At 37.4% G+C, this 24,441-nt stretch overlaps 1 protein-coding gene across 1 annotated transcript in view; it reads right to left on the minus strand.

The window, feature by feature from the left end:
• Positions 1–24,441, minus strand: part of grm5b (glutamate receptor, metabotropic 5b) — a 66,326-nt gene that overhangs the window by 21,574 nt on the left and 20,311 nt on the right. The window contains exon 3 of the mRNA XM_048160514.1: positions 12,716–12,965. Within this exon, the coding sequence (XP_048016471.1) occupies positions 12,716–12,965 (250 nt within the window). The remainder of the gene's footprint in view (positions 1–12,715; positions 12,966–24,441) is intronic.

Below are 24,441 nucleotides of genomic sequence, written 5' to 3' on the forward strand. Positions count from 1 at the left end.
AACTCGGAATTGTGAGATATAAACTCGGAATTGTGAGATATAACCTCAGAATTGTGAGATATAAACTCGGAATTGTGAGATAAACTTGGAATTGTGAGATATAAACTTGGAATTGTGAGATATAAACTTGGAATTGTGAGATATAAACTTGGAATTGTGAGATAAACTCAGAATTGTGAGATTTAAACTCAGAATTGTGAGATATAAACTCGGAATTGTGAGATATAAACTCGGAATTGTGAGATATAAACTCAGAATTGTGAGATATAAACTCGGAATTGTGAGATATAAACTCAGAATTGTGAGATATAAACTCGGAATTGTGAGATAAACTTGGAATTGTGAGATATAAACTTGATTTAAACTCAGAATTGTGAGATATAAACTCGGAATTGTGAGATATAAACTCGGAATTGTGAGATAAACTTGGAATTGTGAGATATTTAAATGTCACAATTACCTTTTTTACTTTTTTATTCCATGGCAGAAACAAGCTTCCACAGCCTCCTCTTGAGTTTCAGAAGAGAAACATCTCAGATTTGCCAAGATACCAAACTCTGCAAAAGTCAGACTCTCAACAAATTCTCCCAATATTCTCCCACATTTACAGTATTTTTATATCTTTATACACTTACTGGATGAAAATACGGACTCATTTGTGTCCTTTTTTATTTCTCCTGAAGAACTTAAATGAGCAGACAAATTTTTCATCTCCTTGCATCATGTGTGCTTTGAGGAAGAAAAAGTCGGGTTTGGAACAAAATGATGACAGAACTTTAAAGGTGCAGAGTGCAATTTTTGGTGTCAAAGTACTTTCTCCAATCCCCAGTGAATATGAAGAGACAACTATAAATAAGTCAAGCTCAAGCAATAGTGTAACACTGTGTGACTTCAATCTCCCTCTGGGTCTTTCTCAGCAATTCTGATCAATACTCAAATCCCTGATCAATAAACAACACCTCTAACACTGATTAAACCAAACAACTCTTGAAGAAAACAAAGAACACACAGTTACCATTCAAAAGTTTGGGTCAATAAGATTTTTTTAATGCTAGCATACATTAATATTACATTTCAAACAGACTCGCGATTGTAGAATCAAACCTTAGTGATTCGCAAGTGTTGCTGCCATGACAACATGGAAGACACGCCAAGGTTTTACAGCAAACATGTGCTGATCAGCATGAGGTGATGGAACTCGGAGGACGTTAAAGAAATCACACACACACACACACACACACACACACACACGGGTCACAGGAGGACAGTGTCAGCGTGTGCCAGCGTCCCTCCATCAGATCCTTCTCTCCGCTCTGACAGTTACAACCTTCAAATGAATTGTGTTGTGACCGTACAGCCCAGATCAAACCAGATCTCCTCTCTTCTCCTATTTGCTTTCCTGTCATGTGTAAAATGTTATGACGTCTTTGGATCGGCTGCTAATTGGGTGCCAAACAAGAGAAAATGAGCACAGAGAGAAAGCGAGAGCTTAAAGTCAACATGAAACAACATTTGTAAACCACTTTACTTCTACAGTGTTACCTTTCCAATGCTAACGTTTCGTTTTCTGTTTTATTAAGTATTATTATTATAAAAATATTTTTAAAAATAAATTAAAAAAAGAATAAGAAATATCACTATAATAATATTTCACTAAATAGATTAACATCGAAAACATTTTCACAAATTATAAATGGCATTTTTTCTAAATCCAATATATATATATTTGTTTTGGCACTGATTAATATTTCACAATAAGACCAGAAACATGTATTAAAAAGGTAAACAGGGTCTCATTTGACTTTAAAGGACAGAATAAGTGCAGCATGAAGGGGTTTGTGGTAAAAAGGGTTCGGGAAGGTGTCAGAAGAGATGAAAAGTAAATAGAGAAAGAGAGAGATTGCTGTGGTCTTTTCATTCGTTTAAGTCAGGACATAATGGGCGATCGTCAAGCTTTCAGAGAGAGCTGAAAATAGAGCGCAATTACTACAGCCAGTCAAAACACTGGCCACAGCTGTCCTTCACACAAAAACACACGGTAAAACAACAAAGTAACCTCACAATCACAATCACAATCTTCACAAAACATGAACAAAAATATGGCTTTCAGTCAAACGATTTCTGTTTCTTTGATTTGAGCAATTAAAGCTATCACCCAAAAATGAAAGTGGCTTGTGCACTATATTCCAGGGCCGTAACCACCATAGGCATTGAGGGGACAAGTCCTCCCCAATAATTAGAAATGGCCAAATTGTACCCTCCAATATTTGATATTCTTGATGCTGCTCTGCTGAGCTTCATTACGCACCACTCTTTGTGCTTAGGATGACAACTTCTGCAAAGTTACATTTTTAGGCTGGTTTGTCTTAACTGCACTCATCAATGTCAAAATGATTGAACTCTTATTTTGACAGAAAACCGCAGGACGCCCTTACAGGGGTTTTTGATTATGATTTCACATTTTTAACTTTAGTTTAGCATAAACAACATCTGCAAAGTTACGATGCTCAAAGTTCAATGCAAAGGGAGATATTTTCTTTTAAAGAATGAGCTGTTTAAGGGTGAGATTCTCCAGCTTTGTTGCTGTTGAGCAACTGAAGCATGAGCTGTTAAAGCTCCGCCCTCTTCTGGCCCTCATTTGCATTTAAAGGGACACACACAAACGGCGTGTTTTTGCTCACACCCAAATAGAGGCAAATTTGACAAGCTATAATAAATGATCTGTGGGGGATTTTGAGCTGAAACTTCACAGACACATTCTGGGGACACCAGAGACTTATATTAAATCTTGTGAAAAGGGGCATTATAGGTCCCCTTCATAAGAGCTTCTCATTACAATTTTAGGAAGATGGTTGCCACAGGTTGTGTTTGCACATGCACATGCGCATAAGCAACCCAAATTCAGAGCGGAAACAGGAGCTGCGTCCTAAATCAAATACTTCCTTATAATATAGTATGTGAAAAACAGTACACCAAAAGAGTAGCATATCTATATTCATAGCATTTGAAAATCAGGCAAAAAGTATCCGAATGACCTACTACTTAGCTTGGTTTCTGAAGTGCGCATTCGATGGACACTTTACTGTCCCATGAAGCCACGGGAGAGGATTTATGAACGGCAGTGAAGCGACACAACTGCCGCTGTAGGTCACATGACAGTAACAATATGGCGGATGTAGTACGTCCGTTCAATCATACTACCCATATTTATACTATAAAGACTGTACTTCACTAAGTAAATTCAAATTCAAATGAGATTTCGAATGCAGTGAGAGATGGGTTCACGTGGAGCTGCGTTTACTGTGAACTGAGTCGGCAGATCATGAGCTGCATGTTTGTAAATGAACACAGTGCCGCGCTTTACTCTGATACACAACACATATATATTACGTATATATATACATATATTAATTCAATTGCAGCCTTTGCGATTTGATAATTGCACTAAGCCATATCGCCATATTGGTTCAATATATAGGATACACAAAGTCATATGGACTTCTTTTCCAGTGCTTTTTTTTTGGCATTTTTTGGAGCTTGACAGCTGTAATCCTCATTCACTTTTATTGTCTGAAAAAGAGCAGCGTGAACATTCTGCTAAACATCCCGTTTTGTGTTCCACAGAAGAATGAAAGTCGTACAGGTTATTTATCATAATGATGATAGGTAATGGTAAAGGTAATGACGATAAATGAAATAATTTTTTAGGGGGTGAACTATCCCTTTAAAGGGTTTGTTCACACAAAAATTTAAATTCTGTCATTAATTACCCTCATGTCGTTCCACACCTGTAAGACCTTCATTCATCTTCAGAACATAAATTAAGATATTTTTGAGAGTTATTTGACTCGTCCATAGACAGGAATATAACAGACACTTTCAAGATCCAGAAACTGAAGACATTCGACGTGACTGCAGTGGTTCAATCTTAATTTTATGAAGGGATTAGAATACTTTTTGTGTGCAATAACAAAACAAAAATAACTTTATTCAACAATATCTTCTCTTCCCTATAATTATCCTTACGTAATTGCCGCAGTAAGCACAGTGACGGCTTCTGTGATTATGTCTGAACGCAGGCTCAGTGTTGGCCAAAGCTGATCAGGTGAGCAGCTTTCTGAACGTAAACAAACTATGAGAATGACACAGAAGGTAAGATATTGTTGGATAAAGTCGTTATTTTTGTTTTGTTTTTGCGCACAAAAAGTATTCTCGTCGCTTCATTTTTAACGACGTCTTTAGTACCTTTCTAGACCTTGAAAGAGTCAGATACCTCTCGAATTTCATCAAAAATATCTTAATTTGTGTTCTGACATGTGTTTAACGACATGAGGGTGAGTAATTAATGACAGAAATTTCATTTTTGGGTGAACTAACCCTTTGAATACGGTTTTAGTTTTGTTGCATGTACGAGTTAAACTCTCACTTGCTGTTCATCTTTTTATTTTTCGGTCTTTAAAACAAATGTCAGGCTAAGTGGTGAGTGTGCGTGTTTTAGGCTTGCTGCGGATCAGATTCATGAGGTCAAAAACACATGCTGTGTCCATCTGCACACACACACACACACACAGAGTAAAATCTGACAGGACAGAAAAACAGACCCACTCACATGAGAATGATAGTTACACACACACACACACACACACACACACTGTCAAGTTTGGCAGACAGATTACTGGAGGGCGCTGGCTCATCAAACACACACCAAAATACTGAAATTTGCACACACGCTGGTGACCCGCAGGGTTTCTCACATGCAAATGTTTCTGTCACTTTGATTGGCAGGTCAGGAAACTTTGTGGACACTCACACACATCACTCGATGCTTTCAGACATTCTCTCTCTCTCAGTATTCTTCTATTACTGCCTATAAATATATATCCCTCCTAAAAAGCTTCAATGCAGTTACTTTTAGTCATTAGGTTGTGTAGTTAACGTTAGATTATGAGGAGATTGAGAAGGAAATTCAGACCAGAAGTTGCACGTTTACTCAAGAAACCATCAAGCTCTGAGCAGTGACTTTTTTACGTCATCCGTACCGTGTTTGTGAAAGTTTGTGGTAGTTCATCAGCGAGAATCCTGGAGGCAGAACGAGATATTCATAGTAATTCCAGAGGCCTCTCTTTAAAGTCTCTCTCAGTCTGTTCACATCCCTCTCTGACTAAATCTGAGGCTGGCGGGGGGTGTTGGTATGGGTGACAATTCTGTTGCTATGGCAACAAGCCGTGGAAGGGTATTGGTTCTGATTTTGCTCCGTCTCCAGCTCAGAGTGCAGCACTGACGGAACGAGAAAGGAAATGGAACAGAATAGTTCTGTCGATCGCGCCCCACACACACACACACACACGCACACACTCACTTGGACTGTCATTAATCAGTTAGCACTCAGTGTGTGTCTGTGGGGTAAATGCTGCGGGCAGGACAGGGCTAATGCATGTCAGGCGGGCCATAGAGATCACTGTCGTGAGAGTTCAGCGAGACAGGTCCATTAACGCTGACACACGGGCGTCTCTCACCGGGAGAGCCAGTTTCATCTCTGTAAACCCTACAGGCTGCTTGTGGCGGAAACGAGGAGAGGGCAGATGTGTGAGCCGTAAGAGGCAAGAGCGTAAGAGGATCTGGGATATTCCTACTGTCGCACGTTTGTAATCCTACAAGCCCCGTCCATGAAACCTCACAGGTTGGCCATGCCAAACTTGACAACACACACAAAACTATTAAAAATGAGCAAATAAACAATTAAAAGCATGCAATTCCTGTTCCAAAAGCAGCACAAAACGGAATAGTACAAATAACTAAATTTTTATTTTATAAGAACAAAAAAATGGTTGCTAAGGAATGACTAGGATGTTCTAGGTCAGGGGTGTCCAAACCTACTCCTGGAGGATGACTATCCTGCAGAGTTTAGCTCCAACCCTAATTAAACACACTTGAACCAGCTAATCGAGGACTTCAGACTCACTGGAAACTTCCAGAAAAGTGTTTTGGATCTGGCTGCAGGATGTTGGCCCATCAAGAGCAGGATTGGATATCCCTGGTTTAGGTGGTTGCTAAGGCATTGATAAGGTGCTATGAGTGGTTGCTAGGGAATTGCTAAGGATGCTGCTAAGGTGTTCTCTGTTGTTCACTAGGCATTTCTAAGGTGTTCTGGGTGGTTGCTAGGGAATTACTCAGGTGTTTTGGATGGTTGCTAGGTCATTACTAAAGTGTTCTGGGTGGTTGCTAGGGTGTTGCTAAGTCAAGTCACATTTATTAATATAGCACTTTAAATAATACAGATGGTTTCAAAGCAGCTTCACAGTAAAGAAGATGTTCTGGTTGGCTGCTAAGGCATTACTAAGGTGTTCTGGGAGGTTGCTAGGGCATTGCTAAGGTGTTCTGGGTAGTCACTAGGGCGTTACTAAGGTATTCTGGGTGGTCGCTAAGGCATTTCTAAGGTGTTCTGGGTGGTTTTCAGCTTATTCCTTAGTAAATCTCTGTGATGTTCAGGTGTTTAGGCATTACTAAAGTGTTCTTGGTGGATACTAGGGTGTTGCTAAGGTGTTCTGGGTGGTTGATATGGTGTTGCTAAGTCACATTTATTAAATATAGCACTTTATACAGTACAGATTGTTTTAAAGCAGCTTCACAGTAAAGAAGGTGTTCTGGTTGCTAAGAGCTTACTAAGGTGTTCTTGGAGGTTGCTAGGGCATTGCTAAGGTGTTCTGGGTAGTCTCTAGGGCGTTACCTAAAGTATCCTGTGTGGTTGCTAAGGCATTTCTAAGGTGTTCTGGGTGATTTTCAGCTTAATCCTTAGTAAATCACCCTTAAGTCTCTGTGATGTTCTGGTGTCTAGGCATGGTGTTCTTGGTGGATGCTAGGGTGTTGCTAAGTCAAGTCACATTTATTAATATAGCACTTTATACAATACAGATGGTTTCAAAGCAGCTTCACAGTAAAGAAGGTGTTCTGGTTGGCTGCTAAGGCATTACTAAGGTGTTCTGGGAGGTTGCTAGGGCATTGCTAAGGTGTTCTGGGTAGTCACTAGGGCGTTACTAAGGTATTCTGGGTGGTCGCTAAGGCATTTCTAAGGTGTTCTGGGTGGTTTTCAGCTTATTCCTTAGTAAATCTCTGTGATGTTCAGGTGTTTAGGCATTACTAAAGTGTTCTTGGTGGATACTAGGGTGTTGCTAAGGTGTTCTGGGTGGTTGATATGGTGTTGCTAAGTCACATTTATTAATATAGCACTTTATACAATACAGCTTGTTTTAAAGCAGCTTCACAGTAAAGAAGGTGTTCTGGTTGCTAAGAGCTTACTAAGGTGTTCTTGGAGGTTGCTAGGGCATTGCTAAGGTGTTCTGGGTGATTTTCAGCTTAATCCTTAGTAAATCACCCTTAAGTCTCTGTGATGTTCTGGTGTCTAGGCATTACTATGGTGTTCTTGGTGGATGCTAGGGTGTTGCTAAGGTGTTCTGGGTGGTTGCTACAGTTTTGCTAAGTCAAGTCAAGTCACATTTATTTATATAGCACTTTATATAATACAGATTGATTGGTTGCAAAAGCATTAAACGTGTTCTGGGAGATTGCTAGGGTGTTGCTAATGTGTTCTAGGTAGTCACTAGGAGATTACTAAGGTATTCTGGGTGGTCACTAAGGCATTTCTAATGTGTTCTGGGTGGTTTCTAGCTCATTTCTCAGTAAATCACCCTAGAGTCTCTGTGATGTTCCAATGTCTAGGCATTACTAAGGTGTTCTGGTTGGTTGCTAGGGAGTTGCTAAGGTGTTCTGGATGGTTGCTCCTTATAAAATCACTCTCTTTGTCCACCGTCTTTGTGATGTTCTGGTATCTAGATATGCCAATCCCAAAAATGTGTGGGTATGTATATGTGAGTGCGAGTGCATCTTGAGCAGATGTTTTGTTCTGTCGTTCGTGTGTGTGCTTCAGAAATGACAGACCTTGAGCTTTGGGATGCTTTGATCCTCTGTGTTTCATCTTTGGCCTTAGATCAGTAGTCTAACAGAGGGGAATTTACACACACATGCACACACACTTTTCATTTTCAGTCTGCATTAAAGTATATATGACCTATTAGAAATTAAATGTGGGGATGCCAATTGAACATGTTATTTTAATTAATTATTTTTAAAAATGCATGCATGTCGGATTCCACAATAAGGGATTTTCTTATGATTGGAAGAACGAGCCTTGACACAACTCTAAATGCATGTAAACAGACTACCAATTAAATATATTGTTGCATTATCATTATATTACCATTATCACTGCTCATTGCTTTTGTCTGCACACAAAAGTCTTTACAATTATCATAATTTTAGGCTTTTCTCAGCCTCAGAATATTGCTATAAGCAATTAAATGTCATTGATTTGATTAATAATTTTAATCAAATTAGAGTGCAAATTAAAAGCCAGTTGGTGAAAAATCATCCCGTTATATATCTGTTGTTTTCTAGCTAATTTGAACAAACACATTAGTGCAAACACATCTTTCACACGCTTTCGTCCTGATTTCTCTGCTTTCCTTCTCTCTCAACTGTTAAATATTCCTCTCACACTTTCGGCACTGCCGGGAGGAAGAGGAGGATGACGAAGACTTGACAGCTCCTCCGCATGGAACACAGACCACCGCGCAAACATCCCATCCTGCCTGAGAGGGAGGCAGACAGGAAACGCATCATAAACACTGTCAGGGCCTTTAATGATCATGAAGTTTGCTCTATTTGTTTGCAGTTTCTAGACTGTCGTGTGTCTGAGACCTGGGCTGATGCCTACTGCACAAAAACATGGCAAGAGCTTCTCAAGCGGCAAGCTATAATCTCATTGTCTGGCTTTACGCAATTTCCGGGAGTCCTGAAGCACAGATTTATACCATTCCACCAGGGAACGAAGTCATGTTTACGAGTCCCCAATGCTAAAATTAACGCTTCTGTACAAAAAATATGATTTGGCAAGATTTGACATAATCCTATATTGACATAAAGTAGATACTATGTTGAATTTGGTGTTGCTAAGGTGTTCTGGGTGGTTGCTAGGGTGTCGCTAAGGTGGTCTGGGAGGACGTTAGGGTGTCGCAAATGTGTTCTGGGTGGTTGCATGGGCATTACTAAGGTGTTTTGGGTTGTTGCTAGGGCATTACTAAGGTGTTCTGGGTGGTTGCTAGGGCGTTGCTAAGGTGTTCTGGGTGGTTGCTAGGGCGTTACAAAGTTGTTTTGGGTTGTTGCAAGGGCATTACACTAAGGTGTTCTGGGTGGTTGCTAGGGCGTTACTAAGGTGTTTTGGGTTGTTGCAAGAGCATTACACTAAGGTGTTCTGGGTGGCTGCTAGGGCACTGCTAAGGTGTTCTGGGTGGTTGCTAGGGCGTTACTAAGGTGTTTTGGGTTGTTGCAAGGGCATTACACTAAGGTGTTCTGGGTGGCTGCTAGGGCACTGCTAAGGTGTTCTGGGTGGTTGCTAGGGCGTTGCTATGTGTTCTGGGTGGTTGCTAGGGCGTTACTAAGGTGTTTTGGGTTGTTGCAAGGGCATTACTAAGGTGTTTTGGGTTGTTGCAAGGGCATTACACTAAGGTGTTCTGGGTGGCTGCTAGGGCACTGCTAAGGTGTTCTGGGTGGTTGCTAGGGCGTTGCTATGTGTTCTGGGTGGTTGCTAGGGCGTTACTAAGGTGTTTTGGGTTGTTGCAAGGGCATTACTAAGGTGTTTTGGGTTGTTGCAAGGGCATTACACTAAGGTGTTCTGGGTGGCTGCTAGGGCACTGCTAAGGTGTTCTGGGTGGTTGCTAGGGCATTACTAAGGTGTTCTGGTGGTTGCTAGGGCATTACTAAGGTGTTTTGGGTTGTTGCAAGGGCATTACACTAAGGTGTTCTGGGTGGCTGCTAGGGCACTGCTAAGATGTTCTGGGTGGTTGCTAGGGCGTTGCTAAGGTGTTCTAAGTGGTTGCTAAGGTGTTCTGGTGGTTGCTAGGGCATTACTATGGTGTTCTGGTGGTTGCTAGGGCATTACTAGGGTGTTTTGGGAGGTAATTAGGGCTAAGATCTTTCTAGGGCTAAGACAGTTCACCCGAAAATAAAACAAATTGTCATAATTTATGGTATGATATGTTATTCCAAACCTGCATGACTGTATTTTGTTCCGAAAGAAGATATTTTGATTAACTGTTTTTGTGTATATAATGTAAGTATATATATGCTTTCCTGTGGTTCAAATAGTAGAGCATGACGCTAGCAACACCGAGGTCATAGGTTTGATTCCCATGTATGCATGAACTGATAAAAAATGTATGCTGTCAAGTCCAATTTCATATTTACCCGGCACAAACATCATATTAAAAATGCAAACTGTTGTTTGGTCACTTTACATGGTGGTCAGATGGTCTCTCCATGTGTAAATGAGCAGTATTTGGACTAGACAAAATATGATACAATATGAGTCACACACACGCATGAGATGCACACAGATAAATGAACAGATCATCCAAAAAAAGAAAATTCTGTTCTTGTGATTTCCTGTGAATAATGACTTAAACTTCAGTGTGTGAGCTAGTGCACAAGTTCTGTGGACCACTTTAATTTCTGCCTACACCTTCTGTGTTGATTTGTGGTTATCAGTCAGCTCTTGTGTGATTCTTCAGACCGCCAGAAGCACTCCATCTGACCTGAGAATGAAGCAGTAAATGCCGTAATAACGGTGTCTGAGAGAGTCTTACAGCGGCAAGACTCAAACAGAGAAGACTAGATTGTGAAACACATTTTACCTGAAGATAATGCAATGATGATTATGGTGATGGTTATGAAGATGACAATGATGATGATGATTACGATGATTGTAACTTCCTGTAGTTTCTCATCTGGACTGAGCAGCTGATGCTGAAAAAGTCAAACACACATAGATACTTTGGACTACTTTTATGACACTTCTGTGGTGTTTTTTGTTATTTTGGACCTCAATATACAGTATAAGTGATAAAATAAGAAATAAGGCAAAAAAGTGCAATAAAAGTGAAAAGAAAAGATGATCTTTGATAAACATACATGAATGTGTGTTTGTGTGCAAAGAAAAAAAGATCTCTGCAAGGCCCTGTTTACACCTGGTATTAAGATGCATTTTGGTCGATCTGCTCACAAGTGGACGACACTAAATACAGGTGTAAATGGGGTCTAAAATATTTGAGCTTGTTCACCACTTCCAGAGGTAGTCGAAAACGCATTCGACCGGAATGCGTTTTAGTGGTCGAATGTGTTCGAACAGCCACAAAAGACTGCCAACTCTCCACCTACTGACATAATGTGCAGTAGCAGCCTTTGCTATGTTTCACCCATTTCACTTGAAACAGACCTCGCAACAGAAGGTTTGCGCTCGAAAAAGTGCCCCGTCCCCTGCCATCACCCAGCGCGCACACACCAGGGTTGGAAATTAACGGGGGCTTGCAGCAAAAATGGCAAAAATGTGTTTTACTATCACTTTTGCGATCACGTGTACTCCGTGAATAGGGAGTGGCGGTGTTGGCGCGCATTCTACAAGATAAGACATCTCGTCACTTATTCTCGTTATATGATCAGTGAACTCTGATTCCTGCTGCACTATGTACGACTCTGCAGCTCGTGTTGGATGAGCTGGATGGAACTGAAGCAACCGTTATCCAACTTAAATGGTTTTTATTTCTATAAAAAGTAAAACAACAGTGGAGGCGTAATGTATGTAGCGGTTGCATATTCTATCCTAATTTCACCTTCACACTCCGTCATGGCAATATTGCGAGACAGCTTTTCATCTCGACAAGAAATCTCGGCACAGTTTAATCTGGCACAAGATCTTGTTACACCCCTAGCTATTATGTGACTTACATTCTAGACACGATATTGTCTGTTTTTCCTCTATTTTGCCAACTAAAATAGTTCCAAACAATAGAGCCATTGAGTTTCAAAGTAAAACACAGTTTCAATTTCGTAACTAAATGAATCTGCATATTTGATCAAATCGTTCTAATGAATGACTTGACGACTCACTCAGCCGCTTCTGCTTTGTCCCTGAATGAATCAACGAATCGTTTGACTGAATGATTCAATGACTAAATCATTAAGACAATGATTTGCCGCCACCTACTGGTGGTTTTAGTATCATTTCATTTTAGCTGAGGGACGAAGATTGAATGTTTTTTTTTGTTTTCGGTCATGATTGTAACAATAGTTTTGGTTAAAGAGAGAGAATGCACTTATAAATAGACTATTAAGAGCGAAATATGTTATAACACTGTAAATATAACAGAGATAAAGTAATTGCAGTCGCATTGCATACAATTTTTTTCTCCAACTGTTTCTTTGAAACGGACCTCCGAATTGCAACGGCCGCCTGTAACACGTAAACATTATGGGAAGCGCGCTAGCCAAAGTGATTTAAATTTTGTCAGCTGAAGACCCAAGTTTGGTTTGAAGACAAAAAATGTACCAAACACAATGTTCTCTCACCATCCCTGATTCCTAACACACACTCACAGTTTTCTCCGTGGTCTTGTGGCTGTCAGAGCAGTTTAACGTTTAAGTAACAAACATGTTTTGTATGGTTTTAGTTTTAGTTAACTATAATAAACATGTTTCACACACACTTCTCATTTTTAAGTTGGTCTTCAAGTAGATGGGATGGTTTTACAAATTTAATCTCCAGTTGAAAGCCAAGTAAAATCGCACTCATTTCTCAATGTCTTCCAGCATTAACTAATTTACTGACCTGCCGACCAATAGGAACTCTCCAACGAGGTTCTGCCGCCTCATGGCCATGAGGATGTTTCGTACGGTCATGCCCTCACAGAAGCACGCCACCACACGAGCCTTGGGCAGGTACTTGCGCAGTTTCGCGAGCAGACGGTCGAAGTTCTGCTCGCCGGCGTTACTCCAAATTTTATCCGAGTGAGCAATACAAATACCTTCCTTTCCCGCCATCTCTTTAAACGCCTCCATCCCACTCTCGCCATAGTTACCTAGCAACCAGAGAGAGGGAAAAATAAACAGAGAGACAGTTATGAATATTCAAACAGTGAAATCAGTAATGAGTTATAATATTATATCCTAAAGTTTGAGTTTTGACACCCAAAAAAATGTATGTAAAATGCAGAATATGTTTGACTTGAAAACAATTTGTTGTAGAGACAGATTTCACTCAGAAATTGCTTAGTGCATTTAACAAATAATTACAGAAATGACAAGTAATGTGATATTTTGAAGCAGAATTAAATAGTATTTTCTTGTAAAAGCTTGTTGTTTTATTTGCAACTCTTATAGTATATATGTCTGAATTAAGAAGGACATAATCCTTGATCAATATCCAACATTTGGGAACGATCATAACTGTATAACCTTAATCATAACCAAATGAAATATATATTTGAAATATATATATATATATATATATATATATATATCAAATTAAATCCTACAGCAAATTTCTTTCAGTGTAGAGACTCAATCCTTGAAGAAATTGTAGGGGAAAAATTAGGAATGTTTTTTTTTTTTTTTTTCAATCTTCTAGAGCAAATTTCATCTTCAAAGCATAGCTCAACAAACACACACACACACACGCACATGCAGAACATTGTGTTACAGTGTGAAATACTGTCAGACTACAGCTGTATGGATATAGTGAAGTTTGCAGAGACAATATTGACTCTCTCCTCAGTCTCTCTTCTGCTTTCTCTGATGGAGAACTTGAGGATTGAGAGGTGTAAAAAAGGTAATTCAACTCACACTCATAAAATATGTAAAAACCACCCACACACACATGCAATCACTGTACACATAAATGAAGCTGTGAAAGTGTCAGGAGTGTGTAAGAGAGCTTCGAGGTTCCTCAGACAGGTTTGTCAGGTTCTGATGTGGTGGCTCTGGTTGTTGTGGGTACGTGTAAAGTCTTGTAATTAGTCTCACAGTGAGAGTAGCAGACACGAACAGATGGCACACACACACACACACACACACACTGTTGACAAACACACAATCACAGTCTCCGTTCATGGGGATACCAGCCTTCACTTCCTGTCAAAGATCATTGAACAGAGATCATTTTCTCAGTCATTGAAATGGCACACAACTAAACATTCGATTAAAATAATGATCTCTATTTTTCAAGGTCCCATAATATCCTTTAGGAACATAACAGAGCTCAGAGCAGAGATCAATTGTCTGTAACTGAAGTAATGACCCACAGGAAAACAGCTTTGAAAAATAAAATAAAATAAAATAAAATAAAATAAAATAAAATAAAATAAAATAAAATAAAATAAAATAAAATAAAATAATAAAATAAAATAAAATAAAATAAAATAAAATATGGACTGACAATCCCCAATGTTCTCAGATGTGATACTTTAAAGAAAATAAATAGGACTCCTCGATAAAATAAAAAATAAAATAAAATAATAAAATAAAATAAAAACAAAACAAAATATGGATGGACAATTTCCAATGTTTTCAGGTGTGACACTTTAAAGTAAATTAATAGGACTCCTCAATAAAATAAAATAAAATAAAATAAAATAAAATAAAATAAAATAAAATAAAATAAAATAAAATAAAATAAAATAAAATAAAATAAAATAAAATAAAATAAAATAAAATAAAATAAAATAAAATAAAATAAAATAAAATAAAATATGGATGGACAATTTCCAATGTTTTCAGGTATGATACTTTAAAGTAAATTAATAGGACTCCTCAATAAAATAAAATAAAATAAAATAAAATAAAATAAAATAAAATAAAATAAAATAAAATAAAATAAAATAAAATAAAATAAAATAAAATAAAATAAAATAAAATAAAATAAAATAAAATAAAATAAAATAAAATAAAATAAAATAAAATATGGACTGATAATTTCCAATGTTTTCAGGTGTGATACTTTAAAGTAAATTAATAGGACTCCTCAATAAAATAAAATAAAATAAAATAAAATAAAATAAAATAAAATAAAATAAAATAAAATAAAATAAAATAAAATATGGATGGACAATTTCCAATGTTTTCAGGTGTGATACTTTAAAGTAAATTAATAGGACTCCTCAATAAAATAAAATAAAATAAAATAAAATAAAATAAAATAAAATAAAATAAAATAAAATAAAATAAAATAAAATAAAATAAAATAAAATAAATAAAATAAAATAAAATAAAATAAAATAAAATAAAATATGGGCTGATAATTTCCAATGTTTTTTTAGATGTGATACTTTAAAGTAAATTAATAGGACTCCTCGATAAAAAAAAATAAAATAAAAAAAAAATGATAAAAATATAAAATAAATAAATTAAAATATAAAATAAAAAATAAATATAATGCCATAAAAATTGAATTGTTACCTTTAATTTGACTCACCAAATACAGCGAAAAAGTATATTTAACAACAAGAAATTACACATAAATTTAGCAAAAACCAAACATGACACTCCATATTGCCTGAAATGTTCCACCGTTTTACATTCTAAAATTCCTTAAGAGAAATTTAAAAAGAGACAAAATTAAAGCACAGTCATAATACGAATGTGATTATCATAGCTCAGATAATTTACTTTTGATGAGAAATTACACATTTTGATTGCATACTTTGGTACCTTGACAAATCCAAGCAGTTTGAGACACTGCTGAAATTTCTAGAGACACATATGAGTCTTTTTCTTCAAAAAATCATTTGTGTAAAAGTCTCTATTTAATCGGCTGTCTAGGAGAAATGATAGAGATCTCATTAGTGATTTCCTAAGGGAATGGACAGCTAAATACAGTCTAATTTATAAAATGCACACACACACACACACACAGCTCCACCTCAAAGTGCTGCACTTGCTCAGCTGGAGTGTGAATAAATATTACAGCAGAAAATCGAACATCTGAACGTCAAACGCTGCCCTTTTCCAAGCTGTGCAGGAATACATCAGATTTCAGAGAGTATGTGTGTTGGCAGAAGAGAGCGTTTCCTCTGTGCTGTAACAGTTGTGTTAGTGAGTGTTGACGTGATGTGCTGTAGTGTGTTTCTCTGTAATTACCACAGACACACTGGAGCTGAAGAGAGATGCTATCAGGTCTGTCTGGACTCTCTCTCTATCTCTCTGGCTGCGGTTCAGCAATCTAGACTTAATTGTTGCGATAGGTTAAGAAATGTGTAGGTCTTCATTTATTCTTCTGGCTTCAAATAGTACTTTTTTTTTTAAATGTTCATCTTTCTTTAGTGTTTAATGTTGCTGTTTGAGCATGAAAAAGCTCTGCAAAGTTAAAAGAGTTATTTTCTATATCAGTGTCACTGTTTCCGAACTCCCTGAAACGCCTCCATTGCAGTCTTGAGTTTTCTTCCAGGAACAAACACATCACAATATTCCTCATTTTAATAATTCTCACATTATTTCCTGCAAATAATTATTTATTTTAAAATATGTACACATTCACTCTTATTTGTCTAATATGTTGAAAATACGAAACTTTCCTAGTCTCGTCACATTCAGTCATTAACGTACACAGTAAAATCCCCAGAGTTAAATCAACTCTGCTCACAGTACATATGGTCCCTCTCTAAATAGTGTTCAAGTAACACTGAAGCAGAGTTAAAGTTAGTGAGATAATTAAGCAATTAATAAGGCTGTGCCTGAAGTCAGTTGTAGTTCTTCAGTGATTCTGCTTGTTAACAGCAGGTGTTCATCACTAATGCACAATCATCACTCAATTAATTGCTTAATTATCTCATTAACTTTAACTCTGCTTCAGTGTTATTTTAACACTATTTAGAGAGGGACCATATGTACTCTGAGCAGAGTTGATTTAACTCTGGAGATTTTGCTGTGTAAATGAGAGCATAGTTTTAATTCACAATAATGAAATATCATAAAGTTAAGTATTACTGTCATTCGTTGAACTTTTCTATCATAAAACAGATATTAAATGTTTAGCTACTTCCATCTCATCATGCACTTTCACTGTTAAAACGCCACGCTTGAATTCACACTCGTCTTCTGTGAACAGTAAGCCCCGCCTTCTTTGATTTTATTGGCCATCTCAATCATTTTGACACTGTCAAATGCTGTTAGACCGCTGTGGCAGAGCAGCCTAAAAATGTAACTTTTACTTTTTGTCATCAACGTTGTGTTATTTCTAATAGGTTGTTTGCACATGACGTCATTGCTGTGACGTGAAATACAGCTGGAGGGCAGGAAGTGATTTTTCTATATAGGAATCACAAAATCAAATTCCTATGTTTTGCGTCGTTTATGGTTCCTCAAATCAATCAAACCAAGAAACCACAAGGAGCTTATTGTTTTTTATCTTTAAAAGTTGTCGCTTTTAATAGCGTTTTGCGTCTGCTTGAACTGAAATTAACATGGATACCTGCTTACCTCTTTTGTTTTTGACTTGGTTAAATATTCACATTCTTCATGGTGTCGTTTGGTGTTTTATCCCGTTGCATGATCATTTGGTGATTTCACTTCAGTTTTGTAGAATTCTGTTCAAAATGTTGATTCTGGATTCTGGATTCTGAAAACAGTGTCACGCGCTGCTGTTTCAGCCATCACATAGTAGAAAATGTCCAAATAAAAAATGTGTTCAAGCTGACAGAAGTCGATCCATTTCTTTGTCTAAATGTAACTGTAGTTTTACTGTTGTCTTTGTAAATACTGTGTCATGATCACCAGTTGGAGTGCCCTAGTTAGCCACCAGAGGGCACTCCAACCCAGACTGTTCCTCACCACACTTTTGGACTTCATTTCCCATAACTCACTTCCCGGACTCATTATCCCTTCATTGCACCCAGCTGTCTTGAGTTTTGTCATTAGCGTCTGTCTATTTATACCAAGTTGTTTCTGCCTTTGTTTGTGGAGTGTTAATTTGTGTTACGCGCACTTTTGTATTCCTGCTTCTCTGTTTTGGTTTCCTGTTTCGTGTATGGACTGTTTATGTGGATGTTTGACCCTGGCCTAGATGGATTATGATTTCAGATTGTCTGATTAAAACTGCATTTGGATCTTACCTTCTTGTCTCTGTGCATTACGTGACAAACTGACTTTCCCATATGGCCATGGAGGAGAATCGGAGGGTCACATTCACCGACACACTGTATTTTTTTGTATTTATTTCAACAAATGACAACCAAAATAAAGCCCAAAGAAACTTGTGAACAGTTTTGAAGTGAGAGCCATATTCGCAAATGTAATGTTAAATATTAAACCAAACTAAATGCAAAACTTTCAAAAACACTCAGCTATGTGATTATTTTAATGATTGGGTTTAATCAGTAACATTATTAGATTTGCTATATGCTATATCTTCCCGTCACCTCCTCAACCTGCTTGCCTTGGTGTTTTTACACATAGAAAAGGTACACCGTCCAGTTTTTTCCCTGAACGATGACATGAGTTCTTATTGAAATTCTCGATTCAGCATGAACGACCTACAATGGCGACAGAAAATCAAAATACTGCCCTAAACTCACTAGCAGAAAGGCAGTGCGATATAAACTAACCAGACTAGAACTGAACACGGCGTGACGGCAGCTTCACATTCTCTATATCTAACGCCTCGATGGCAGTCAAGTCTTTTAATTCAGTAGAAAAATCGCTCCTCTTCATAACATAAGCATCATGTCCAACCTATGTTGTGATTTATTTTCTATTTATACCTTTCTAAACCAGCAGAGTACAGACTTTTCTACATCTCGTCCATTCTAATTTTCACTTCCTGCCCTCCATCTGAATTTCGCGTGCCATCAAAATCATGTGATTGCAAACTAGCTATTATATGGTTGTTACAGCCCTGTTGCTAAGGGGCCGTTCACACAGAATGCATTTTTCTATTCAATTGCGCTACTTTCCCATTGTTTTTCTATGTAAATGCGCTTGACGGACGTGCATGACCATTACGCTCGCGTCTTGCATCTTTTGCAGTGCCTCGCACATGAGCGCCGCGTTTTTAAGACGCCTTGTTTAAGACTTGGAGGTGGGGCAAGTGTTGCAAGCTTCTGTTTACAGTAGCAAGTTGGCATTACAACTGTCTTATATAACGGCAACATGGTGGAGGAGGCGCTCATTATTATCTTATTTTCTTTTTTTCCATGTCAAAACTTGTAGCTGTCAATTTTGCTGTTTGCCTATTTCTATTATATCCGTTATTGCATCAAAAGAGCGTCTCGAGACGCTCGCGTTTTACACTGCGTTTTTTTAAAAAACATTCCTGAGCGCTGCGTCTCGCCTTTTTAGACGCAAAGACACATTCTGTGTGAATGAAAGTATGTTTTCATTTGTCGTCATGGTTACTCATTGTTTCACTGATTTCACACACCTGATCCTTGTTTTGTTCAATGGCTGTGCCCGAAATCGCCCCCTACAGCCTTAAATTGGGCACTATTTGAGCGGACAGCCTAGTGGTGTCTGAAACCATAGACATTATCGAGTGCACTCATTCAATCCCACAATGCACCACAATAACAATGTACAACTGATGTACGCTCAACTGCTAGAGAATACCCATAATGCACTGTGATAGTTGCATGCTGAATGAATTCCTGCATCTAACCAAAAGATGGCGCCAGCAGCTGAATCATCCATCCATCCATTTTCCAAACCGCTGGTCCAATGTGGGTACAACGTAATATCATACAAGTATAAATTCCTTTATAATTGATTACTAAATTGTTTAATTAAAGTTTATTCATAGTTTCCACGACTACTGGAGCTGCCAGTTTGCGAAGTTTCAAATGATTATTAAACAGCAAGCACAAACTATGCAAAAGCAACAGCCCTTCCGGCGCACTCAGTGTCCGAATTCACTCACTCGTTTTCATTCACTCCTTCAAGTGAACTATTTTAGTGGAGTAATGTAGGGAATATGAATGAGGGTATAGGGGGTGATTTCAGACACAGCCCATGTGTATATATTGCCCTCAGTTCATTGTCTAGTGTTGGCTGTGCTTTAGCACACTGCTGGATTACTCTCTTTTTTATTTAATAAAGTTTACACTGCTATTAGATCCGCTTTGCCCCTCGTCGTCTTCCTGCCTGACTTAACATTACAACAACATCTCATAAACTCCTCCATGACTCATTTCTTCATAACAGAACCTTCTGTGACAGAAAGATGTCACTAACTATACTGGAGCAGAAACCGCAAGCTGCAGGTTTACTGTTAATCTAATTACACATGCAAAGAGGTTAGCCAATCGCAACACAGATAATTTGCATATAAAGTACACTAGCAAATTCCAGTTCAATTCTAATGCTCAGAGATAAAATTGCAGTGCTTTTAGTGCAAGAACACCTCAACTGACATTAATGTGGACTCCAGGACTGCTGCAGCAGTGTAAAATATGGGATCTTTAAAATATAAACGCCCTAAAAGCTGTCCTACTGCTCATGTAAGAGAGACAGATGCAGTTATCCGCGAAAGGTCTTTCTCAGCCCATTACATTACTGTGAAGTATTTGCACTAAATCAAGTGGAGTATCCAACGGCATCAAATGATAAAAATCCCCCGCCGCGCCACTCTGTCTGAAAAATGTCCCGTGGTGATATCATCTGAAATCCATCTCTTAAAACGCATTTCCCCTCTCAGCTTTACCACTATCATTTTCATGATTTACTCATGTTTTACATCAAAATCCTACAAGCATTTTTGGTCTGTGAGGAACCGGTGCTGATACCTCAACACATGAGCAGATGGCACATACATGTCCGCCTCCACAGGAAACACACACATGCACAGGTACAGGACGGTATAGTGATGGAGAACCCGTCCTCAATCCTACTCTGTGATTATGCTAATGCTATTCAAATTAGGAGAATTATGCTGTATTGCATCATAATCACATAACCCCTCCTCTACTCTAAGTCTAGAGAGCACAACAGTCGGGTTCTGGAAGTAAACACTCCATTCATTTTGTCCATAAGGAAATTGATTTTTAACAATAACTTTAAAGGCACACCTACTGTGGAGCTAAGAGGTTGTTAATCCATGGTATTTTCTTCTGTTGAAGCCGTCAGTCTGCATTATTTCAGCTTATTTTTTAAATAATCGTGTTTAACAAAGGAATTCCTGGTGAAAAACTACATTGCCCATGATGCTGTACAGATTTACACAAATCAGAGCACTGCGAATGACGTAATCACGTCGATCTCTCTACGTTCTCAAAATACTGAAATGTTTGTATAGCCTTTCAAATTTTGCAATAAACCTGAAGTATAATGCTTTTATGCATATAATCAACTCTAAATGAGTAGTTTTATATTTCTCCATTGTTTTTAACTCAATTGTGCTGTTCGCAATGCTTCATGGGATTGTAGTTCTTTCCCACACTAAAGCTGTTCACAGTACCTTTTCAAAAAAAATTTCTTCAAATCAAAGTTTGTAGTGTTATGATTCACCTCGTAGCTGATTGGCTTGGTTCATGGCTTGTAACACTTTAATGAAGACTATTTCAAAATCCCTTTTGCATAAAATGAAAGAAAAAAATACTTCTGGATCCAGCGCCTCTGAAAAAGGGGGTGGGCATTGCACTTTATTGGCTAGCTTGAGTGATTGACAGGTAGAGGGGAATCCATCAGCCAATAGTTTGCACACATTATTTTCCAGCAATATATGTGTTCTTTCCCCATTATGTTTTTCCATTAAAGAATACAAAGTCTTCAACGAAACCAACCAGCGCAGAATGAGTCATAATATTAAAAACATCTAATTCAAACCAATTTCTATATCTCCATCTTATTAACAGAGAGAAATCTTGAGGAAAAATCCTACACATTTTATTTAGATGCTAAAAGATCCAAACAGTGAGTAACAAAAAGCAAAACATTTTCTGGTTGCCTTTTAATCGTCTTTTGGCACTAAGGAAATGGTAACCCTTGAATTATTTTAAGTTATTTTAAGTCCACAAACACAGACAATCGAGTTCACATATATATTACGTTAAAAGTTTGGAAACATTACTATTTTTAAATGTTTTTGAACAAAGTCTCTTTTACTCATTAAGGCTGCATTTATTTCATAATAAATACAGAAAAAACGATAATATTGTGAAATATTATTACAATTTAAAATTATGGTTTTCTATTTTAATATACTTTAAAATATAATTTATTCCTGTGATCAAAGCTGAATTTTCAAAAATTAAATGGCTGTTTGAAGCATTTTAAATACTGTAGTACCGCAGCTGTTTTTTTAACGGGGTTTCCGGGGTAACCGCTGCATTTCTGCTGTTCCATCAGCACCCTCTGCTGTCAGAGAGTAAATGCGCACTTTCATTCAGCGCGTCTCTTTCACTCTTTCTGCCATGTGCTTCTCATGCACGCTGCTTTACATAGTGTGCGTGCCTCTTTGACGCCACATACAGCGGTGTTGTGGATTTTATACGGCAGATAGGTAAAGTATTCTTAAAATGTAATATAAAAATTTGAATAATTCGTAATAAATAATTATTCACTGTATTTTGAGGTGCCCACGGTAACAATATTGTGTATATTCATTATCGTGATATATCGTATTACCGAATATCAGCACGTCTAATTTTAAATTGAGTTTTTTACTGTATTTTTGATCAAATATCTTTAAAAAGTTTCTTTAAAAAGTCTTTTGAATGCTAGACATCCACATCTTCTGTGAGAAACCCTAACATTGTCGTCTACCTGCCTGGACGTCTGTCTCAAAGCTCAGAGGAGCGTCGCGTGACTGTCATGATGACAGATGGCAGCTGTAGACCTGTAAATGTCCAGCTGTCTCTATCAGTACAGATGTGTGTGGACCCCTGCTGATCATAGCTGATGTTCAGGGGACTGAGGAGTTTTGGGTCTCATAGTCAAGTCAAGTCATATTTATATAGTGCTTTATACATAACAGACTGTTTCAAAGCAGCTTCAGTGATGAACATGAAAATAACAATAAATTTCATCAGTTAGGAAACAAATTTCAGCTCAGCGTTAAATGATTAGTTCACTTCAGAATTTACTCACCCCCGTGTCATCCAAGATGTTTATGTCTTTCTTTCTTCAGTCGAAGAGAAATTAAAGTTTTTGAGGAAAACATTCCAGGATTTTTCTCCATATAGTGGAATTCACTGGGGTTCACGTGACCTTTCCAACACAATTACATAATGCGTGGCACATTGCAGAGCAGTGCAAGATGAGCATTTGTAGTTAAAAAGTATATAAATTTGTATTTTTTTTAGAAAATGACCGATAGTTTTGCTAGATAAGACCTTTATTCCTCATCTGGGATCATGTAGAGCTCTTTGAAGCTGCACTGAAACTGTAATTTGGACCTTCAACCCGTTGAACCCCAGTGAAGTCCACTATATGGAGAATAATCCTGGAATGTTTTCCTCAATTTCTTTTCGACTGAAGAAAGAAAGACATAAACATCTTAGATGACATGGGGGTGAGTCAATTCAGAAGTGAACTAATCCTTTAATTCAATTTAGTTTAATAACAGTGCAAAGTTCAATTCAGTTAAAAGCCTCCAGTGTCATTATTCAGCTTTTCAGTTTAATGTTGATTCATTTCATTCAATAACAGTGTTGATGTTGCAAAGTTCATCAATTTTTTTTTTTTTTTTAAATTTATTTTGCAATTATAAACTTCAAAGTTCATCAATTATGAAACGAAATGTCTAGTCTCATGTATCCCAAACATTTGACTACAGATAGACATAAGATCTGGCACACAATGCAGTTTATTCTAGCCAAAAACCGCCCACTTAGACAGTAACAGACCGTCTGACCTGACCACAGTTAACACACGGATAAATCTGAAACTGCATATAATTCTGTACATTACAGTTCAAAAGTCTGGGGTCAGTAAGATTTTTTTTTAATGTTTTTTGATAGAAGTCTCTTCTGCTCTTCAAGGGAGCATTTATTTGATCAAAAATACAGTAAAACAGTTAAATATTATTACAATTTATAAGAACAGTTTTCTATGTGAATATTTGTTAAAATGTAATTTATTCCTGTGATCAAAGCTGAATTTTCAGCATCATTACTCCAGTCTTCAGTGTCACATGATCCTTCAGAAATCATTCTAATATGATGATTTGCTGCTCAAGAAACATTTCTGATTATTATTAATGTTGAAAACAGTTTTGCTGCTTTAGATTTTTGTGATTTATTAATATTTTGATGAATAGGAAGTCCAAACGAACAGCAGTTATTTAAAATAAAAATTTTCTGAAACATTATAAATGTCACTTTTGATCAATTTAATGCATGCTTGCTGAATAAAAGTATAAAATGAAAGTCAATGGGCTCCGAATGTTCTTCGAAACATTTTCTTTGGTGTTTCATGTGTTTGGAAGGTGATTAAATCATGGCTGAATTTTTATTTTTGCATGAACGAAGCGTTTCAAACACAACTCATGAATATTTTTCAAAGATCTGATGCCATAAACTTCACAAACTTCTTCAAATTAGCATCTACATGTTCCTCAAAGGAGCTCACTGT

The sequence above is a fragment of the Megalobrama amblycephala genome, linkage group LG16, assembly GCF_018812025.1.
Source record: "Megalobrama amblycephala isolate DHTTF-2021 linkage group LG16, ASM1881202v1, whole genome shotgun sequence".
Lineage (NCBI taxonomy): Eukaryota > Metazoa > Chordata > Actinopteri > Cypriniformes > Xenocyprididae > Megalobrama > Megalobrama amblycephala.